The 20672-nt window shown below is 46.1% G+C and overlaps 1 protein-coding gene across 1 annotated transcript in view; it reads left to right on the forward strand.

The window, feature by feature from the left end:
- The first annotated feature begins 2366 nt into the window (after positions 1 to 2366).
- The window catches only part of LOC107121530 (cholesterol 24-hydroxylase-like), a 43663-nt gene continuing 25357 nt past the window's right edge, over positions 2367 to 20672 (forward strand). Inside the window, exons 1-5 of the mRNA XM_015424442.1 lie at positions 2367 to 2588; positions 8872 to 8949; positions 14705 to 14786; positions 15307 to 15380; positions 19104 to 19190. Coding sequence (XP_015279928.1) covers positions 2449 to 2588; positions 8872 to 8949; positions 14705 to 14786; positions 15307 to 15380; positions 19104 to 19190 — 461 coding nt within the window. The 5' untranslated portion in view covers positions 2367 to 2448. The remainder of the gene's footprint in view (positions 2589 to 8871; positions 8950 to 14704; positions 14787 to 15306; positions 15381 to 19103; positions 19191 to 20672) is intronic.

The following is a 20672-nucleotide window of genomic DNA, read 5'->3' on the forward strand; positions in this document are numbered from 1 at the left end:
TAAGTGGCATCCAGTTGTTTCCAACTTATGGTGACCTTATGAATTAACATTTCCCAAAATGTCCTATTATTAGCAGCCTTTCTCAGATCTCGCAAACTGAGCATCAGTCGTGGCTTCCTTGATAGAGTTGCTCCATCTCACACTGGTGGGTCTTCCTCTTTTCCTGCTGCCTTGGACTTTCCCTAGTATTGTCTCTTCCAGTGACTCTTCTCATAATGGGACCAGAGAAGGATAGTCTCTGGCCATTTTAGCTGGCCGGGAGAGTTCAGGCTTGATTTGGTCTAGAACTAGGGTTGCCAACTTCCAGGTGGCACCTGAAGATCTCTTGCTATTACAGTTGATCTCCAGATTTTTTGTTGTTGTTGTTCAGTCGCACAGTCGAGTCCGACTCTTCGCGACCCCATGGACCAGCTCCCGCCAGGCCCTCCTGTCTTCCGCCGTCCTCTGAAGTTGGCTCAATTTCATGTTCTTTGCATCAATGACACTGTTCAACCATCTCATCAGTTGCCGTCCCCGTCTTCTTTGACCTTCAGTCTTTCCCAGCATCAGGGTCTTCTCCAGTGAGTGCTCCCTTCTCATTTGGTGGCCAAAGTATTTGAGCTTCAGTTTCATTATCTGGCCTTCCAGGGAACAGTCAGGGTTGATTTCTTTTAGGATTGACTGATTTGATCTTCTTGCAGTCCAAGGGACTCTCAAGAGTCTTCTCCAGCACCATAGTTCAAAAGAATCTATTCTTCGGCGCTCGGCCTTCCTTATAGTCCAACTCTCGCAGCCATACATGACTACTGGGAATACCCTTGCTTTGACCATGCGGACTTTTGTTGGCAGGGTAATGTCTCTACTTTTTATCATGCTGTTTAGGTTCGCCATCGCTTTCCTCCCAAGGAGCAGGCGTCTTTTAATTTCATGGCTGTAGTCACAGTCTGCGGTGATCTGGGATCCCAGGAACATGAAGTCTGTCACTACTTCCACGACTTCCCCTTCTATTTGCCAAGGAGTGATGGGGCCGGATGCCATGATCTTAGTTTTTTTGATGTTGAGCTTCAAGCCCACTTTTGTGCCTTCTGCCATTAGAGTGGTATCGTCTGCATATCTGAGGTTGTTGATCTTTTCCCCAGCGATCTTAATTTCCGCTGGTGATTCATCCAGGCCAGCATTTCACATGATGTACTCTGCATATATATTAAATAAGCAAGGTGACAATATACATCCTTGTCGTACTCCTTTTCCTATGCTGAACCAACTTCCAGGTGGCACCTGGAGATCTCTTGCTATTACAGTTGATCTCCCGATAGCCAAATTCATTTCCCCTGGAGAAAATGGTTGCTTTGGTGGGCGGACTCTACAGCATTATACCCTGTTGAAGTTCCTCCCCTCCCCAATTCCCTCCCTGTCCAGGCTCCTGCCCCCAAATCTCCAGGTCTTTCTCAACCCAGAGCTGGCAACCCTTTCTAGAACCAACCCACTGATTTGTCTTTGTGGTGGTTCACAGCATCCCCGCAAAACTCCTCCACTGGCACTGGGCGCAGACGCGCTCCGGGCTCCCCTCCTCCGTAGGCTCTGCCCTAGCTCTGCCCGGGTGGGAAGGAACAGGTCGTCCGGCTCGTTGGTGACTCGTGAGCGTCTTCCTCGCCTGGGGATCGGTCACCCCGCCGGCGTCCCGAGTCCAATGTTCCCTCTAAGCTGAGTTAGTGTGAACTAGCTCAGTTTTTTAGCTTCTGGCTCACACATTTTTGTCTCCGCTCAGGAAGGATGGCTCCGGAGCAAACTGATTTATGCAGCAGCCAAATTGCGCACGCACAGCTTTAATGCCAGCAGCTCACAAAGTAGAATTTTTGCTCACAAGACTCCACTGCTTAGAGGGAACACTGCTCCCCACTTGTCAGCGCGGGTGCTCGGAGGCCGCCGGCCCGGGCTCGCAGCTGCTGCCGAAGACGAAAGTTCGAGTCCAGCAGTGGCCCCTTTAAGACCAGCAAAGCTTAATTATTCTGGGTATGACCCTTCGTGAGCATCATCGCTTCTCCCCAGCGTCTCTGAAGAAGTTCTGCTGCTTCAGAGCCCTACACGGCTCCCTACCGCCCACCAGAATCTATCTAGCTGCTGCCGAAGTTGCTGCGGAGGGCGGCGGCATCGACCATTCTTCGCACCAGACCACACGGTTACGTAGAAGGAAACTGATGCGCTCCATAAACGGCGGCGGGATTGCGCCCCCCTCCCGAGGAGTTGCTGTCGCACTGGGTTAGACGGCCCCGCTGCCCGGCTTTCTGGCCGCTGTCGCGATTCCCCGCGGGGCCTCTTTAAGCCTCCCCGCCTCTCCGTAGCTTGGCTCCGCCCAGCCACCGAGCGAACTCCGTTTACGCGTTACGCAATTCCGAGGCGGAGAAGGGGCGGTCTGGCTGCTGCTACTGCAGGAGGGGGAGCGGGCGAGCCTGCTGGTCCCTGGACGCGATGGACGCGCCGGAGGCGGCCTGGGGCTTGCTGTTGCGCCTCCTGCTCGCCGTGGCCTGCCTGGCCTTTGGCCTTTATTGCTGCTACTTAAAATACGTCCACTGGAAGTACGATTACATCCCCAGCGCCCCGAGGGCGAGGTAAGAAGCCGGCAGGGCTGCGAAGAAAGAAGGAGCTAAGGGCAGGCAGCAGCAGGGATGTTGCCTCGGGAGAGCCCCTGCCCCAGATGGGGCGCCCTGGAAACTGCCGGTGCAGCGAAGTCTGCAGGGTGGGATCCGTCCATTGAGTGCACAGTGTCAGAAGTTAGGGGGCCGGGCCACCAAGAAAAATCCCGTCCCTCAAGGAAGTGAGCAGAGTGTGCATTTTGTCAGTGTGTGCTTTATTAGCCTAGGACTGGGTATCCTCGCCTGGATGAGAGAACAGGCTACCTGCATTGTTTGGAAAGGAAACCGACTCCCGGGCACCCTTAAAGGTACCACTGGACTCTAAATTTGTTGTAAAGACTTTCCCAGCTGCTCTGTTGGAGCTGAAACAGAATAAGGAAAGTTAGATAAGCACGTCCTTGTGTGTGTGTTTCTGCCTCACACTTTTGTAGGAGAGAAGGCGGTATGGTATAGCTCAATCTCATCAGATCTGGGAAGCTAAGCTGGGTCGGTACTTGGAAGTGAAACCAGACCGCCAAGGAAGACTGCAGAGAAAGGCAATGGCAAACTTTCACTTGCCTTGAAAGCTGTTGCTGGACTTGGTATATAAGTCAGCTGTAACTTGATGGCACTTTACACCCACACATTTTTGCCCTTTCAGCAGATGGCAGTTGAGTTCTGGTTCATCTCTTTGGCATTACGCATTTCTTACCTGGAAACCACTTCTATGTAAGAAATAAAACGGTGTCTAGTGACTGTCAGGCTTCCCGGTCAAGACACTCAACAACGTTCCTTCAGAAGTTTCAGTTTATTGAGAGCTAGTACTCATGACACCATGAACACTTGCGTCAGGAGTGGCGGGCTAATGATTTGAACCTTCAGATATACCCCCTTCATACATGACCCCCTGATACAGTAAAACCAATAGGCAAGCACCTGAAGACGCGGGCAAAAAGCAAGAGTTACATTCCCAGCGGGAAACTAGGAGCAGGCAGAGTAAAACCTTCAAGGACACTGGACAGATAACAGCATGCAGCCGAAGGGGGAAGGGGGAAAGGGGGAAAGGGAGGAGGGAGACAAGAAGAGCAACCCACACAGACCAATTTCCCACAGCCGCTGCTCTGCGCTCGCTCCTCTCTTTGTCCTGATGGTACATGTCAATTTCCCACTCGAAGCTGCGCAGCCGCATTTTGACCTGCGGCTTTGCCCGATTTTGCCCGTGGTTTTGTACTCCTCAAAGAACAGGATCACGAAACCACGGGGGAAATCGGGCAAAGCCGTGGGTCAAAATGCAGCCGTGCGGCTTTGAGTGGGAAATTGACACGTACCGTCCGGGCAAAGAGAGGAGCGAGCGCCGAGCAGCGGCTGTGGGAAATGGGTCTCATTCCATCCCATGGCAGCCTTAGGTGACAGCGACGTGTTAAAGACGAAGAGATTCACTGCAGCGTAAACTCGACTAAATAAGGTGGGCTGGTCTTTAAGGTGCCGCCGGCCTCCTGTTTTATTTAGCTGCTGCCAACTAACACAAACACCCATCTGGAATCTGCATGACAGTCGCCCAGGGAAGCTGCCCCTCTGCATGGTTCCCTGCTATGCACAGCTGACAGTGAAATGCCCATGAATGCAACTTGCAGATGGTGTTACTGACATAAAGGCATTGCACCGTTTCCCACAATGACAGTGCAGTCCTAAGAACACTTTCCTGGAAGGAAGGTCCACTGAGTAAACATGAGCTGAATTCCGAGTAAACCTGCGTAGCACGGCACTGTGAAGTTGTGCAGAAGTGCATAACACAAAGCAACTGCCTAGCTAAATAAAAGGGTATGCATTGGAGCACCACCCTGGCCTGGATGGCGCTGGCTAGCCTGGTCGTGTCGGATCTTGGAAGCCAAGCAGGGTCAGCCCTGATCAGTATCTGGATGGGAGAGCGTCAAGGAAGTTTGCATTGCTATGCAGAGGCAGGTAATGGCAAACCACCTCTGGGTTGCTCAAAAGCCAGTCGAATCCGACTCTAGAGTTGCGGTGCTCATCTCCGTTTCCAAGCCGAAGAGCCAGCGCTGTCTGAAGACATTTCCGTGGTCATGTGGCCAGCATGACTAAACACCAAGGCGCACGGAACGCTGTTACCTTCCCACCAAAGTGGTACCTATTTATCTACTTGCAATTTCTTGCGTTCGAACTGCTAGGTTGGCAGGAGCTGGAACTAGAGACGGGAGCTCACTCCATCATGCGGCAACCCGGGTCTCGAACTGCTGAACTACTGACCTTCCACAGCCTGCAGTTCAGCGTCTTAACTACTTGAGCCATCATGATTAGGGGCAGAGTAAATAATTTATCTTGCATCTGATGGCGATTGGTAGTCGCTTATGGTATTACTGTATGCACTGGCCACCAAGAAAATCCATGCCAGAGCTTTGTGTGTGCACATGTGTTAAGTGTCATCGAATCCCTTCTGACTTATAGTGACCCTATGAATTAATGTCCTCCAAAATATCCTATCATTAGCAGCTGTTAACATCCTACTGTTAATAGCCTTGCTCAGGTCTTGCAGACTTGACTTCCTTGATAGAGTCCATCCATCCCATGGTGGGTCTTCCTGCTGCCCTCAAGTTTTCCTAGCATTATTGTCTTTTCCAGTGACTTCTTCTCATAATGTGACCAAAGTAGGATAACCTTAGTCATTTTAGCTTCTAGGGAGAGTTTGGTTTGGTTTAGAACCCACTTATTTGTCTTTTGGGTGGTCTACGGTATCTGTTAAACTCTCTTCCCATGCTGCATTTCAAATGTATCAACTTTCTTCCTGTCAGCTTTCTTCATGGGCCATAAGTATTTTGATTTTTCTATAATTAATAGCATTAAATCCAATACACATTTATTGAGGATAGCTGTCCACTTTTTAAAAAACTCATCAGACTCAACAAAAAGAGTTGGGCCCTTTTGGATCCTTAAACCCCTAGGAATCTTAGCTGTTTTGCAGTACTCCTTTAAAAATACAGCATGTAATTGCATTCTCAACCTTTTCTCACTGAGTAAAGACCACTTTTTCCAATCATCATTGCCAGTATCTTCATAGTCAAAAGCGTCAGGTAAACAAGCCATCAATCTATCTTTATCAGCATTGGAAAAGGCAAAAATATCCAAGCCATTGGCCATAAGTATTTTTCTATAATTAATAGCATTAAATCCAATGCACATTTATTGAGGATAGCTGTCCACTTTTTAAAAAACTCATCAGACTCAACAAAAGGACCCTTAATCCTCCTTGACTGACCATTCTGGCTTAGTATATGCCAGCTCTTGAGACTGGGTCCCATTACAGCCATGCTTGAATAAGAATTATTCGAAACACTGCATCAGGCATCCGGATTACGCGTCGGCTTTTTATGGCTCAGAAAATTTGATGACTTGCACTTCAATTTGGACTCTCATATTGCTTCTATGCTGGAGTAGACACATGGAAAGACTGTAGACTGTGCTTCTATTATGCTTTATTATTGCACCTTGGCCAATTGATTTATATTATACTTGCTGTTCTGCTTATTTGATTTATATTATACTTGCTGTTATGCTTATTGGATCATTATATACTTGCTTATTTGCTTGTGCATTCATTTTCTGTCAGTGGCGTTTTCTTTTTTGTAGCTTTCTTCATTGTGCAACTTTTACATCCATGCATAGTAACAGGGAATACTGTGGCATGAATGAACTTGATCTTGGTCACTGGTGACACATCCTTACACTTAAGAATCTTTCCTTCATGGTTGCCCTTCTCCGTCTCATTCTTCTTCTGATTTCTCGGTTGTAGTCTCCATTTGTTATGAGGGCTAGATCTGACATAAATGTCACTTTATCCAGCTGGGCCATCTGTGCCATAGAACGTAATGCCAGGTACCAGAGATAAAAACTTTATCAGGAATAGCAAGTGGGGAACCAAACCCGGCTCTCAAGGTTAGAAGAAGAGTTGGTTTTGATATCCCACTTTTCTCTACCGAAAGGAGTCTCAAAGCAGCTTACAATCACATTCCCTTCCTCTCCCCACAACAGACACCATGTGAGGTAGGTGGGGCTGAGAGAGCTCTGAGAGAACTGCTCTTGAGGGAACAGCTCTGAGAGAACTTGTGACTGGCCCATGGTCACCCAGCAGGCTTGCTGTGGAGGAGGGGTGGGGAATCAAACCCGGCTCTCCAGAAGTTGGTTTTTATATCCCACTTTTCTCAACCCAAAGGAGTCTCAAAGTGGCTTACAATCGCTTTCCCTTCCTCTCCCCACAACAGGCACCTTGTCGGGTAGGTGGGGCTGAGAAGAGCTCTGAGAGAACTGTGACTGGCCCAAACTCACCTAGCAGGTTTCCTGTGGAAAAGGAGTGGGGAATCAACCCTGGTTCTCCAGATTAGAGTCCGCTGCAAGTTGGTGTGTCCTCACTGCAAGGCTCCACGGGCTAGGAGCGGAGTGCAGAGGAAAATCCACATGCAGACTGGAGAGTAAGTAGTGCAGTGCTGGGCAGATGCCCCCATGCCCCAACAGAGGATTGTCTGCACACAGACCCCACACACACATGTGCAAACGCTGATCCCTGCAGCCATCCGGAACACCATCCCTGGAGCTTCAGGCTGAGTGGAGAGGTATGAATGTGGCCGCAGTGGCTCCCAACTTACCAGTCCCTGAAGTGAGGGGTTTTGGCTTCACTGCTGCAGATGAGGTTGTCCCACCGTGCTGAAGCTACAACTGGAATGGCTCTGCCCGCCCACCCCCGAGCAGCCTCCTGCTCCCTCCCTTGCACCCGTTGCTCGCGGGCCGCATAACAACCCTGGATGGGCTGGTTCCAGCCCCCGGGCCTTATATTTGACACCCCTGCTGTAGGGTTTTCAAGGCAAGAGACATTCAGAGGTGGTTTGCCATTGCCTGCCTCTGCATAGCAACTCTGGACGTCCTTGGTGGTCTCCTGTCCAAATGCTCACCAGGACCAACCCTGCTTAGCTTCCGAGATCTGTCAGGGTCGGGCTAGCCTGGGCCATCCAGTTTAGGGCAGGAGGCATTCAGTGAACAATGAAAGATTTTAAAAGTAGATCCAACAATTCTGAAGTCAAGCCGCTCAGCCTCTTGATGGAACTTGCCTTGGATGAGTGATGTTCCTGTATCTGTAAAGAAATAACTTGTCCTGTAATTGCCCATTACTCCGGTTATTCCAGGCCCTGCATCTCACCCTCTTCCTGATTGTCCTCCAAGCTTTAGAAATAGCTTTTTTTGGGAGGCTGCAAAAAACGGGGTGGTTCAGTCAGGAAGATCTGTTTACAAGTGGTGTTCCTGCTCACAGATCTTAGAATTCAACCCAGTTATGTTATTACAAGCGGGGGACCTGCAAGAACTAGTGGGGGGGACATCTTATTTTCCCCTCCTCCATTATCTCCTTTTCCCCTTTCCTAAAAGCCCCCATAGCCTCTCCTCTTTTCCTGCTTCCTGGCCATGAGTGATATGTTTTTTTAAGGTTTTAGTCATTCAAGGAGATACAGGCAGAAGATTTTTTGCACAAGAAAATCTACAATGTTAAATAATGATAATTCCTGTGTATCATGTAGACATCTGTGAGCGTGGTGTAGTGGTTCACAGTGTTGGGCTAGTATCTGGAAGACACAGGCTCAAATCCCCACTCATGCCATGGAAGCTTGCTGGGTGACCTTGGGCCAGTCACACACACGCAGCCTAACCTACCTTACAGGGCTGTTGTGAGGATAAATTGGACGAGAGGAGAATGGTGTAAGCCGCTTTGCGTTCCCACTGGGGAGAAAAACCGGGTATAAATGACTTACGTTAATAAATAAATTGCAACAAGTTTTCATGCGTGTATTTATTGTTTATTGTTTAAATCTGACCAATTTTGGCCACAGTGGATGTGCAATAATATGTAAAATGATAATACACTTTTGATTAGTTCAGTGTTTTCAGTGTTAAAGTTGAACTCCATATTCAAAAATACTGCTGGCCATACTTGTTCTAATTAGTCTGTTTGGGGGCAGATTTTCTTTGCTGGAAAATTTGTGTTTTCTGTTTTCAACATTCATTTTTTTCCTCACCTCTCAGATGGCAAAGAATTGTGTGCGCTCACATTTGTAGAAAACTGAGGCATTTATACACTTTTAAAGTTTAACTAAGTTATAAAAGATGTATTTATGCTTTTAAAGCCGTGAAATAAATTTAGGTTTGATAAGAAGGTGAGTGTGTATTGTGTGTGTATATGTGCATGCGTCTATATATTTCTCTGTGTCTTTTTTTTAATTTGCAGCTTTTTTTTTGGTCATCTACCAGTCATTTGGAGAATGCTTAAAAATAAGGAACTGATTCACGATCTCTTTCTGGGTTGGTAAGTTTTTAACAGCTTGAAATAGAAGCTAGGAACAGTGCCAGTTAAGACCAATGATCCCAATAGCCAAGACTCTTTCATAGGAACGTAAGAACATAAGAACATAAGAGATGCCAATGTTGGATCAGGCCAAAGGCCCATCCAGTCCAACACTCTGTGTCTCACAGTGGCCAGAAATACCAAGTGCCATCAGGAGGTCCACCAGTGGGGCCAGGACATTAGAAGCCCTCCCACTGTTGACCCCCCCCCCCAAGCACCAAGAAGACAGAGCATCACTTGCCCCAGAGCCCCTATCTATACCTTGTGGCTAATAGCCACTGATGGACAAGATCGAGATAGCCTGCGCCACCCAGGTCAGGGATTGCAACACATCCATTTTGCTGAAACAAAGAACCTTGAACACAACTCTCCCAATAAGCTGGATCATGGTCTCACTTGGGTTGATCTTTGGCAAATCGGTCAGGATCAAAAATCAGTGGGTCCTTGAAATACCTCCCCATATGCTTATCTAATTCCCTTTTGAAGCCGTCCATGCTTGTAGCCGCCACCACTTCCTGTGGCAGTGAATTCCAAGTGTTAATCACTCTTTGGGTGAAGAAGTACTTCCTCTTATCCGTTCTAACCCGACCGCTCAGCAATTTCATGGAGTGCCCACGAGTTCTTGTATTGTGAGAAAGGGAGAAAATTACCTCTTTCTCTACCTGCTGTTTCCCATGCATAATCTTGTAAACCTCGATCATGTCACCCCTCAGTCGTCGTTTCTCCAAGCTAAAGAGCCCTAAGCGCCTTAACCTTTCCTCATAGGGAAAGTGTTCCAACCCTTTTATCATTCGAGTTGCCCTTTTCTGCACTTTTCCCAAAGCTATAATATCCTTTTTAAGGTGTGGTGACCAGAACTGCACACAGTATTCCAAATGAGGTCGCACCATTGATTTATATAGGGGCATGATGATATTGGCTGATCTGGAAGTATACAAGGAATTTCAACTCTTAAATTTCTGGCAGTAGAAGAATTTGGTGTAGGTTCGAGGGTTCAGTAATGACACAATAATGACAAAACACACAGAGACCTTGTGCAAGCTCTCTGACCAAGCTCAGTTCTCTCCCTCTCTGTCCCAACTGTCCTGTGTGTTCTCTCTCGAACTGCCTGTCAGCAGCGCTTTATTAGAGCAGATCACTCATTGTACAGTGAAAACGTTACAAAGCAGAAGAAGCCTCTAAGCTAAGATCACACTATGATCTTAACAGAATGTTCTTTATGCTGAAGCTCATATTATCTTGCCCATTGTAGCCAAGGTTATTTTCTCAGCAAACTCATGCAGACTCAGCAGACATTGCGCACTGCTTGCCAATCCCCCTGTGAGAACTTGAACTCGTCCCGGGCGTGCCTCACAGGAGTTTGTTCATTCCCACAATTTGGATGTGAGCTTCTCATTAAGTGTATGAGAATGGGGTATCAATGTTCCCTCTAAGCTGTGGAGTCTTGTGAGCGAAAATCCGTCTTTGTGAGCTACGGGCATTAAAGTTGGGAGCGAGCCATTCGGTTGCTGCATAAATTAGTTTGCTTTGAGGCCATCCTTCCTGAGCTAGAGCAACAATCTGTGAGCTGGAGGCTAAAAAACTGTGAGCTAGCTCACACCAACTCAGCTTAGAGGGAACACTGGTATTGATTGGCAGATGCAGTGATGTACATGGAGTTTTCTGATCAGATTATCTTATATCATAGAATCATAGAGTTGGAAGGAGCCATACAGGATCATCCCTGACAAGTATTTGTCCAGCCGCTGCTTAAAGACTGCCAGTGGGGGGGGGAGGAGCTCACCACCTCCCTAGGCAGCTGATTCCACTGTTGAGCAACTCTTACTGTCAAAAAAGTTATTCCTAAAATCCAGCCGGTACCTTCCTGCCCTTAATTTAAACCCATTATGGTGAGTCTTCTCCTCTGCTGCCAACAGGAACAGCTCCCCACCCTCCTCTGAGTGACAGCCCTTCAAATAGTTAAAGTGAGCAATCCTGTCCCCCCATAACCTCCTCTGGAGTAGATATAAATTACCTGCCTACCATTTTTCTTCTCACCTTGACACAGAGAGTACTCCATCTTTCTGTGTTTATACCTCTGAGGATGCCAGTCACAGCTACTGGCGAAACGTCAGGTTCTACCATGCCAAGGCCATGGCCGCACAACCCGGAATATCTACAGCAACTAATAAAATAACATTGTTTCAATCTGTGGTTGTGCCCGCAACCCTGTGTCAGAATTCCAAAGGTGCGTACAGGCTCAAAAAGGTTGGGAACCCCTGACTTAGGGATGCATTTAAAATATATTCTTCCTGTCCCGTTGGGATGGAAATTCCTGTTGTCACCCCCACACACACTATGGTTGGATGGTGCATCTGAAGGGGAGCTGGAAGCTTTTTCTTTGCATCTCTGGAAGGAGGGAAATTGGGGCAGGGGATGGATTCCATCATCCCCAAAAAACCCACTGTTTCCATCACTGCCTTATGATCCTTTGAAATGTTAAAAAAGTCAGAGAAGGGGTCACAGTGTGCAGATACATGCCAACAAACAAAAAACCACTGTGATAAAATTGATAATGACACATTTAATAATTCTGTGAGCATCAATTTGTGAAGCTATTAATCTTGCAATGTAATTAGAGAATTCTGACGTAAACAAAGCAAAGTCCAACATAATATATCCTTGATGAGCACACCGGTTTTTACACTCATTTCAGCAATCTTCCTCATGAGTAGTCTTATAAAGTTGGAAGGTGTCAACTTCTAAATTCAGCTTAATTTCTTTTTTAAAACAGTATAGCTTCTTATTTTCTTCTTGGTTAAATTATCCTGTAAAAAGCATAGTTATGAGGAGTGGAAAAAGACATGAAGCTGAATGGAATAGTTTAGTTATCATTTTTAACGAGAATAATTTTAAACTTACTTTTAGTTCCATTGCAAGTACTAAAATAGGAGCAAGCCAATTGTTAAATTTCTCGTAGCAGCCAGTCCAAATTTTTATGTGGCAACAGGCCTACTTTAAATTGGCTGGCATTTGCTCTCCATTTCACATTGTTGGCTGGTTGCTCTCTATAAGGGAGTAGCACTTCAGTGTTTCTTATCTATCTGGTTGAAAGCCTTCTTTTAATAATAAACTGGCAATGCTCCCCACTTCTCACACTGGAAAATAGTTCTAAAAGGAATTATGATGGATTCCAAGCAGCTGCATGTTGTTATACTTCTCTCTTAAAGGTGTAGAACATTAACACTGAAAAGTAAACTCCTATATGATACATACACTTTAGATTATACATATGCTTTTAAATACAATTTGCTTTTACAAATTTTTACAGAAGCATAGCCAGCAACAAGATCTACTAGTACAGTAAGAGCAGTAATGAGGGGAGATGGTAACAGGAAGAATGAACGCAGCAAAAAGGAATTAATAACAAATAAAATGAAAATAATGTTTTAATAAGGACAAAACAAAAATGGGAGGGAAATGCATCCTCTAGCTCTTAACCTTCCTGCTGCCATTTTTAATATTTTGGCAGTCATGTTTATCCCTAGTTTTGGAGTTTTCCTTGCACTTGGGGAAGAAGAGGAAAAATAATTTTTTCCCCTTCTGTACCTAGGGGTTTCCCTGGGAATACAGAAACCTCACTCTTGAGTGATGATTGCTACCTTTGCTGCCTTTGTGATTGGCATAGGTGGGGTCTCACAGTTTGGTAATAGGAGGAAAAAGGTGGAGGCCTGCAAGGAACTGAAGGGACGGAATCCGACTCCACTCCCAAAAATCCCCCCCCCCAAGATGTCATGTAGTGCGATCCAAAGCGAAGCCTGCTCTCAGTTTGGTGTAGTGGTTAGGAACCAGTTTGGTGTACTGGTCAGGAATGCGGACTAATCTGGGAGAACCAGGTGTGATTCCCCACGCCTCCACCTGCAGCTGCTGGGTGACCTTGGGCAAGCAGCAGTTCTCTCAGAGCTGTTCTCTTAAGAGCAGTCCTCTCAGAGCTCTCTCAGCCCCAACCGCCTTACAGGGTGTTTATTGTGTAGAAGAGTAAGGGAAGGAGATTGTAAACTGCTCTGAGACTCAAAGTGAAGGGCGGGGTATAAATCTAATCTCCTCTTCCTCCTCGATTCCATTTCAGAATATCTTTAGTCCTCACTGGGGCATTTTAAAGATTTTATCCCCCCAAATTGGGTTCATTTACTAACAGTGCAGTCGTAGACACTGAAATCAATGGACTTAGACTGGAGTAACTTTGCAATGGATTGCTGACCTAACAGTGGCAGTTCTGCTACAGTGAAGCTTCAAAGGAAGATTACAATGCTAGATTGCAGAACTAGAATTCCTTGACAAGTTCAGGGCTATGTAACTCTCCCCCAAGGACTAATAGGGGTTTAAGATTGTTATCTCTTTGTGGGTGCTACATGCTATCAGGCTGCTTCTGACTTATGTTGACCCTATGAACTAATGACCTCCAAAATGTCTTACTTACGGTTATCAGCCTTTTTCTACTGCCTTCAAGTTTTTCTACAATTATTGCCTTTTCCAGTGAGTCGTGTCTTCTCATGTGGTGACCAAAGTATGATAGCCTCAGTTTAGTCATTTTAGCTTCTTACAGTAGGGTTGCCAAGTGCGCGCGCCGCACGCACGTCACCCAGAAGTGATGTGACACCGCCGGGCACGCTGGGGGCGGGGCCACGACCATCCGAGGGAAAACCCGCCCCCAGAGTGCCCGGCATCGTCACGTCACTTCCGGGTGACGTGCATGTCAGGGTGGGGTTCCCCCCGGGGCCCGATGCGCCACCAGCGGGGAACGGGCCTCTGGGACGGTCTATCTTACAGTCCTAATTTTCTGTACTTCCCACCTCTCTGTATATCTTCTAGCTGTAATCAAGCTTATTACCTTTTTTTGGCATTGTACTTCTGCATTCGGTTGGCCCTCCCATCTTCTGACTTGGATATAAGCGCTGATGGATCTTCATTCTTAGTTGTGTCTTACAAAAGGAGCTAGATATTTTTGTTGGTTTCTAAGGTGCTACTTGTCAGAACCCACAGCTAACAACGAAGTACACGCATTCAGGAACGGTTATACTTTTATTGCAAAGCTATAGATGCAGTAACACAGGCACTTTTAAGAATGGCGGCAACCAATAGAGCCTAATAGGATATAGGGTATTCGTATGCACCCCCCCCCCCATGGCATGGGCCAATTAGGTACCCTCCTGCGCGCGGGATAAATTAGGAAACCGTTAGGTGGCTAAAGCTGGGAACCAGGAGTCTCTCACGGTACGTGGGAGACTTCCAGACAATACAACCACCTCCTGCACATCTGTAAAGATAAGCATTGCAGCAAAGGCAGAACAGCAGGGATAGGAATGCAGTAGCAATTAACAAGACACAGAATGAACTCCCCAACCCCCATGGCAGCATAGCTGACACTACTGCACTTAAACTTTGTTCTGCGACTACAAACTATCAAGGCAACCCATCTTAAATTTGAACCTGTTGTGTAACATTGTCAGTGTCTGATTATGGGGTGGGATACAAGGTTTAAGGTAACTGACCAATTGGTAATCCTGTGGGACGTCAAAATGCTCAAAATCTGCCCTTTGAGACAGCTGTCCCATATGCCTCATATGTTCCTTGCAGGAGGTGGGAATACTTTGTTGTTCTGTAGTTTGTGTTGTGGGGTTGGTGTTCTTCTATCTTTTAAAACATTTTTTTTTTGTCTTTCCCCCCCTTAATATAGGGCTGAGGAATACGGACCAGTTATTCGTTTTAATGTCTTCCACAGAGTCACGCTATTGGTAGTAAGTCCTGAAGGAGTAAAGGTACCTTATGAAATATGTATCTCACCTTGTATGTGTGTGAAGATAGCTCACAGTGCAGCCCTTACTCAGAACATATGCCCATCTTTGCAACTGAAACTATAAATGTGTGTACCAGCAAACTGCATGTTGGTTCCGTTTCCCCTATACTTCAAGTGGGGTATGATGGATTTCCCCAAAGTTAGCCATCACCTCTCCTTGCATATGGACTTTTGTCCCCCAGTTTGCAAAATGAAGGTATTTAAAGTTTAATGGGGAAAGATAGCCTAAGGACTTCTTTTTAGTAACCATCCTCAACTTGACCCTTCCGAGTACTAGTCGAGGCAGAGTAATGGAAACTGTCATCCCACCAGGTGACTGACTAGCCGGTCTCTGAAAGTGAGTCCAGAACTCTGACCTGGGAAGGTTGGCTTAGATCTCCCGAAATCCCAGATCTTTTCCAAATGTTTTGCTGCAGCGAGGGCGATAAGAGCTGACATTTCTATTTTATGTGAAAGTGGATTTACCTGTGATTTATCTTTAGGAGTATCTGGTGTTACCACAATACCCAAAGGACCGAATTGTGTATGGGCGTCTTTTTAATCTGTTTGGTGTAAGGTAGGTTAATTTAAAGTTATACTTGATGTTTGGGATAAGTATTAAAGTAAGGAGACAAAATATATTATGTAATATATAGAAAACCCACAAATATAAACTTATAAAAAAAAGGGATAAAAAAAGTATTAACAGTTGATTAAATTTGTCAGGTTTTTTTTGGGGGGGGGATGTTTTCTGATGCTGTTAAGCAGATACCTGTCATCATGTTACTTCACTGTGAATGTAAAAATTCAGCACAGACATACCCACATAACCCTATTGCTTGTGTTTATTGCTATCGTGATCCTGGACCCAAGGCTGAAGAAGGAGCAGCCTGTCGGCCTCAAGGAGGCCTCTGTTCCACAAAGTCCTGAGGCCTTGTGTAAATTTTGCAATAGGAATACATAACCCAGGCACCTTCCAAGCTTCAGGACTGGACTGGGGGGGGGGGGGGAGGGGAGGACAAACAGGTCCCAGTCTTAGTCAGGGAGGCAGAGCTCGAACAGCGTGTGAAGCCCTGTGCAATGAAGGAGGGTAGGGTGTTGCTCAGTCTCTGAAAGCAGCAGTGAGTCTGCTTTTGGAGGGAGTTGATCTCTCGCCCCATAGTGGGGTGAGGGTGGCCTACTGGAATTATGTACCAAAGTAGAAATAAGAACTAACAAGGCAGCTGCATTAGGGAGTGTTGCTAGTTTCCATCTGGCTTCTTCCTTTGTAAGTTGTACCCTGTGTGGTTCTAGTGTCCTTGTGTTGATTCTGCCCCGCTGTGTTTTGCTATTCCTTGCTACAGTATTTGTTTAATAAACTGTTTCTGGTTCACTCTGCCTGGGTCCTTCACGCCACAGATTCAGGGCATGCCGTGAAGTAGAGAGGGAGTTGTCTGGGAGCAGAAACGGTGACCTGGGCCCTCCCCAGTTAAACCCCAGAACCAGAGTGATGGCAGCCAGTGAAGTCCCTCGCCTGCTCCAGGCCTGAAGGGGGCAGGGGGAAAGGAGGGTGTGTGGGGGCAGGGAGATATCTCTGGAAGGGATGTCCTACCTGTGCCAAACCTGTGGTGCCCCGCACCATTCTGTGACAATTACAAAACAATTTCAATTTTTCAAAAGTATACAAGACATAAATTCAATATGAGATTCTTGCCCACAAATGGACTGTCAGCACATTGGTCAAAACATTGCATCCCGACTTCCGGTCTACGGAGCAGCGATGGCGGACGCTCTCCCCACACCGGGGAAGGGCGAATCGCACACCAGCAGCATGGAGGGGTGCCACCTCAAGTGACACCCCTGCGGAGCCTTTGTGTTAGGCTCCAGGCCTGGGGGCTTTTGAGGGGTAGCCTCTTTGACGGTGGAATGCCGGAGAATTGAGGCTCCCCTCTGCCCCAACAGTCCAGTCACTGAGTGGCCTTCGGGCACAAGCTGGTCTGACCGGGACGAGCGCCGGAGATCGAGTGGAATGGCGTATAAACTGAGCGTTGTCAGAGAAACTGACCGACAATGAACGTGAGTTCTGAATAAAACGGAGTACTTTAAAAGCGATCCCCCCCCCGCTGATAAAAGAGACTGCAAAGAGGGACACCTTTTATGCGAATTAAGTGTTAAGTGACACGAAGGGGGAGAGGGGAGGAAACAAACCGAAGGTGTTTTGAGAGACTTCTCTGATTTGCGAAGTTGTTGGGCAAGTTTTTCGATTCGGGAAGAAGCGGTAGAACTGTAAACAAAACAGCAAAAATGGCGGCCCAGCAAAGAAAGTTTAAAACGAAACCACCAGTCAGCCAGAGTCCGAAACTGGAAGAGGGAACAGATGTCATTAAACTCTTGGTGAATATTCTCAAGCCGGTGATAGAACAACTTGATGGTATTAACCAGCAATTGACCATGATGAACAAAAACTTTGCCGCACAGCAGCTCCAGCTGAACGAAATGGAGAAAAAAGTGGAGCAGGCAAACGAGAAGATTAAAGAGACAGACACCGCAAGCAAGAAGTTGAAGAAAAGAATGGGAGAAGTGGAAACGAAGCAAAATTGTCAAGAGAATCGAGTGTTGCAGCTAAAGATAGAAAAAGCAAACATGATTCTCAGGTTCCAGGGAGATGCTGAAACGGAATGGGAGGACCTGAAGAGGGTGTTTACCGAGCTCATCTCTCCAGTAGTAGGCTTAATAGTGAATGAACTTGTAAACCAAATGGAGTCAGCCTACAGGGCATATTCCAATTATATTTAAAAAATAGCCTACCTGGAGAAATAGTGGTCAGGTTCTCAAGAAGAGAAACCAGAGATGCTATTTTAAAAGCAACATCAGCAACTCCTCTTAAAATGGGAAATGTAACCATTAAAACTTTAAAGGACATTCCATTTGAAATTAGACAAAAGAGAAAAAATTATAAGGACTTAATTTCTTTCCTTCAAACTAATGGAATATCGTACAGATGGGCGGTCCCGGAAGGTGTCATCTTTAAGATCAACGATAGAAGAGAGAAGATAGACTCCACCTTTAAAGCTAAAGAATTTTTGCGACGTCAGCTGGGAACAGAGGAAGAGTCCAAAGAGGAAGAAATGAAGTCTAGTGACTCTGCTACCTCTGGAACAGAAGAGGACTCTACTACAGAAAAGGGTGCAGGACCTGCCAGAGTTGTATACGATTTTAGAGACAGAAAGCCAAAGTAAAGGCAGAAGGACTTGGAAAATGACCTTTTGAAGCGAAGAATAAGAAGATGATCAGAGATTTCTCGCATAACAACTAACAAAATAACATATAAATAGTGAACTGTTATAAGCAAGAACTCTACAAGTATATTTTGATACTAACACTTGATGTACTAACATTTTTATTAACAGTGAAAGGATCTCCTCCTCTTGGGGTTTTAGTTTAGTGTGGTTTTCTTTCCTTTATCCCTAGTTGTAGTCCCCTTCCTAATATTTCTTTGTAGTTTTGTAGTCCATTGCAAAATAAAAATATCCCTTTGGGGATTTAAAAACAAAACAAAACAATGCATCCCGACAGTATTTACTGGCCTGTATCCAATCACACAGTTCCGAGATCTGATGAGATCAGGCTAGCGTGGGTCATCCAGTTCAGGGCCGTGCTTGTGTTATCTTTAATTAAACAAATTCGACTAATTTAATTGGGCATGCTTTCCAAAGAAATCACAGTTAAAAACAAGCAAGCAAGGGGCACAAGCTTCCTAGCCAGGCTGTATTGCATGCGCTAAACAAAATGCCTGGGAAAGAAATAAAATTTTCACCTGGTACTTGAGATTTAAAAAAAATTGATGCCAGGCAAACGCCATACGTTTCTATATTTGAGGCACCACCAAAGAGAAGGCCCTGTCTCTGGTCATTACCCATCATCCCTACAAAGGTGGGGCATACAGAGCTGTTGGGGCTAAGACTTTACAAAATGATAATGCTTGTGTCAATAGCTGGTTGTTTTTATACCAGTAATTTATTATTTTAGTTGTAAGTCGCCTGAAGAAGCGAGCATAGAAATTTCATAAAGGAATAAATGAATGAATAAAATCTGCTTCCAATCTGTAGTTTATTAACTCATTTGACCATGGGTCTAAATCACTTGACCATGGTTTGCCCACTTTATGCCTCATGGCAAACTATGGTTAGAGGAAACAAAGAAATGAAGAAAGGAACTAGCGTGTAAGCAGGAGTGAGTGAGCTTGAGATGTGTTCCTCATCGTCCACACGATAGTTCAGAGGATCTGATACGGATACTGTTTTTTTCTGTACTCTTTCAGATTTTTAGGGAATGGCTTGGTAACAGATCGTGACTATAACCACTGGCACAAGCAGCGGAAAATCATGGATCCAGCTTTCAGTCGAAGGTGAGACAAAAAACTTGCTTGAAATATGCTATTGTTCTCTTCTTCATCTTCAGTTTGGTGTAGTGGTTAAGTGCACAGACTCTAATCTGGGAGAACCGGGTTTGATTCCCCACTCCTCCACTTGCACCTGGCTGGATGACCTTAGGCAAGCCGTAGTTCTGATAAGAGCTGTCCTTGAAAAAGAGCAGTTTCTGTCAGAGCTCTCTCAGCCCCACCTACCTCACAGGGTGTCTGTTGTGGGAAGGGAAAGGAGTTTGTAAGCCGCTCTGAGACACCTTTGGGTAGTGAAGGGCAGGGTATAAATCCAATCTCCTCTTCTCTTCTTCTTCCCTTTTTCTTGACTTCAGTCTGGATTAGTAAATTTACATTGCTCCTCTGTTTTCTTAGAATTAGTTTCTACTCAGTTCTGTGGGGTTTACTGGAAGTTATGTTGTCCAGGATCTGATCCTGAACTGTGGCATCAGAGAGGGCAGCAGGGCAAATCAGCAAAGAAGGACCTCCTCTGGGTACAGTAGTGATAACAGCCATAGCAGGCAAGATCGAGCTAGATAAGCTGTTGCTGTTGTTCAGTTGCACAGTCGAGCCCGACTCTTCACGACCCCATGAGCCACGTCACGCCAGGCCCACCTGTCTTCCATCCATGCTTCCATCCATGCTACCCTGCTGCTCAGACTCCTTTTATCCCACTCCAGATCCAGTGCCAGAGATGAGTGGTGCTGAAACAAAGAAGTGTGGTTGTCATCATGACGGCTAATTCTTGCCTTGAAATGCTAGAAGGAATTTCCTGATCAGGGGAAGGAGCTCCCAGTGGAGGCTATAATATCCATTTCCTTGCAGGTTTTTGAGATTAAAGGTAAAACTTTCCTTGCTCGAAACCCAGTCGAATCCGACTCTAGGGTTGCGGTGCTCATCTCCATTTCAAAGCCAAAGAGCCAGCGCTGTCCGAAGACGTTTCCGTGGTCATGTGGCCAGCATGACTAAACACCAAGGTGCATGGAAGGCTGTTACCTTCCCACTGAAGTGGTACCTATTTATCTATTTGCAATTTCTTGCTTTCGAACTGCTAGGTTGGCAGGAGCTGGAACTAGAGACGGGAGCTCACTCCGTCTTGCGGCACCCGGGTCTCGAACTGCTGAACTACTGACGTTTTACAGCCTGCAGTTCAGCGTCTTAACCACTTGAGCCACTGCAGCTCCAGATTAGCTGATTTTTGAGATTAGCTGCACATTTATCCAAGATGATACTGTAGGAACAGGACATAACGGCGTGATAACTAGAATAGATGTGGGGAAATGAAAAGGGGAGGCGAGTCCTGCTCCTGAGACAACCCCAGACAAAAAAAGAAGTCTTAGGAAGAGCCTCCTTTTGAATGAATCTCCAGGCTGTCTCAGAGTGTCGACTGGAAGTCTGTTCTGAGGGGCAGTCTTTTGTAGGGACACCTCCCCACTTAAATGAGCGTGTCTCTACGTGATGACATACTGG

The sequence above is a fragment of the Gekko japonicus genome, unplaced genomic scaffold, assembly GCF_001447785.1.
Source record: "Gekko japonicus isolate JY-2015 unplaced genomic scaffold, Gekko_japonicus_V1.1 scaffold44, whole genome shotgun sequence".
NCBI lineage: Eukaryota > Metazoa > Chordata > Lepidosauria > Squamata > Gekkonidae > Gekko > Gekko japonicus.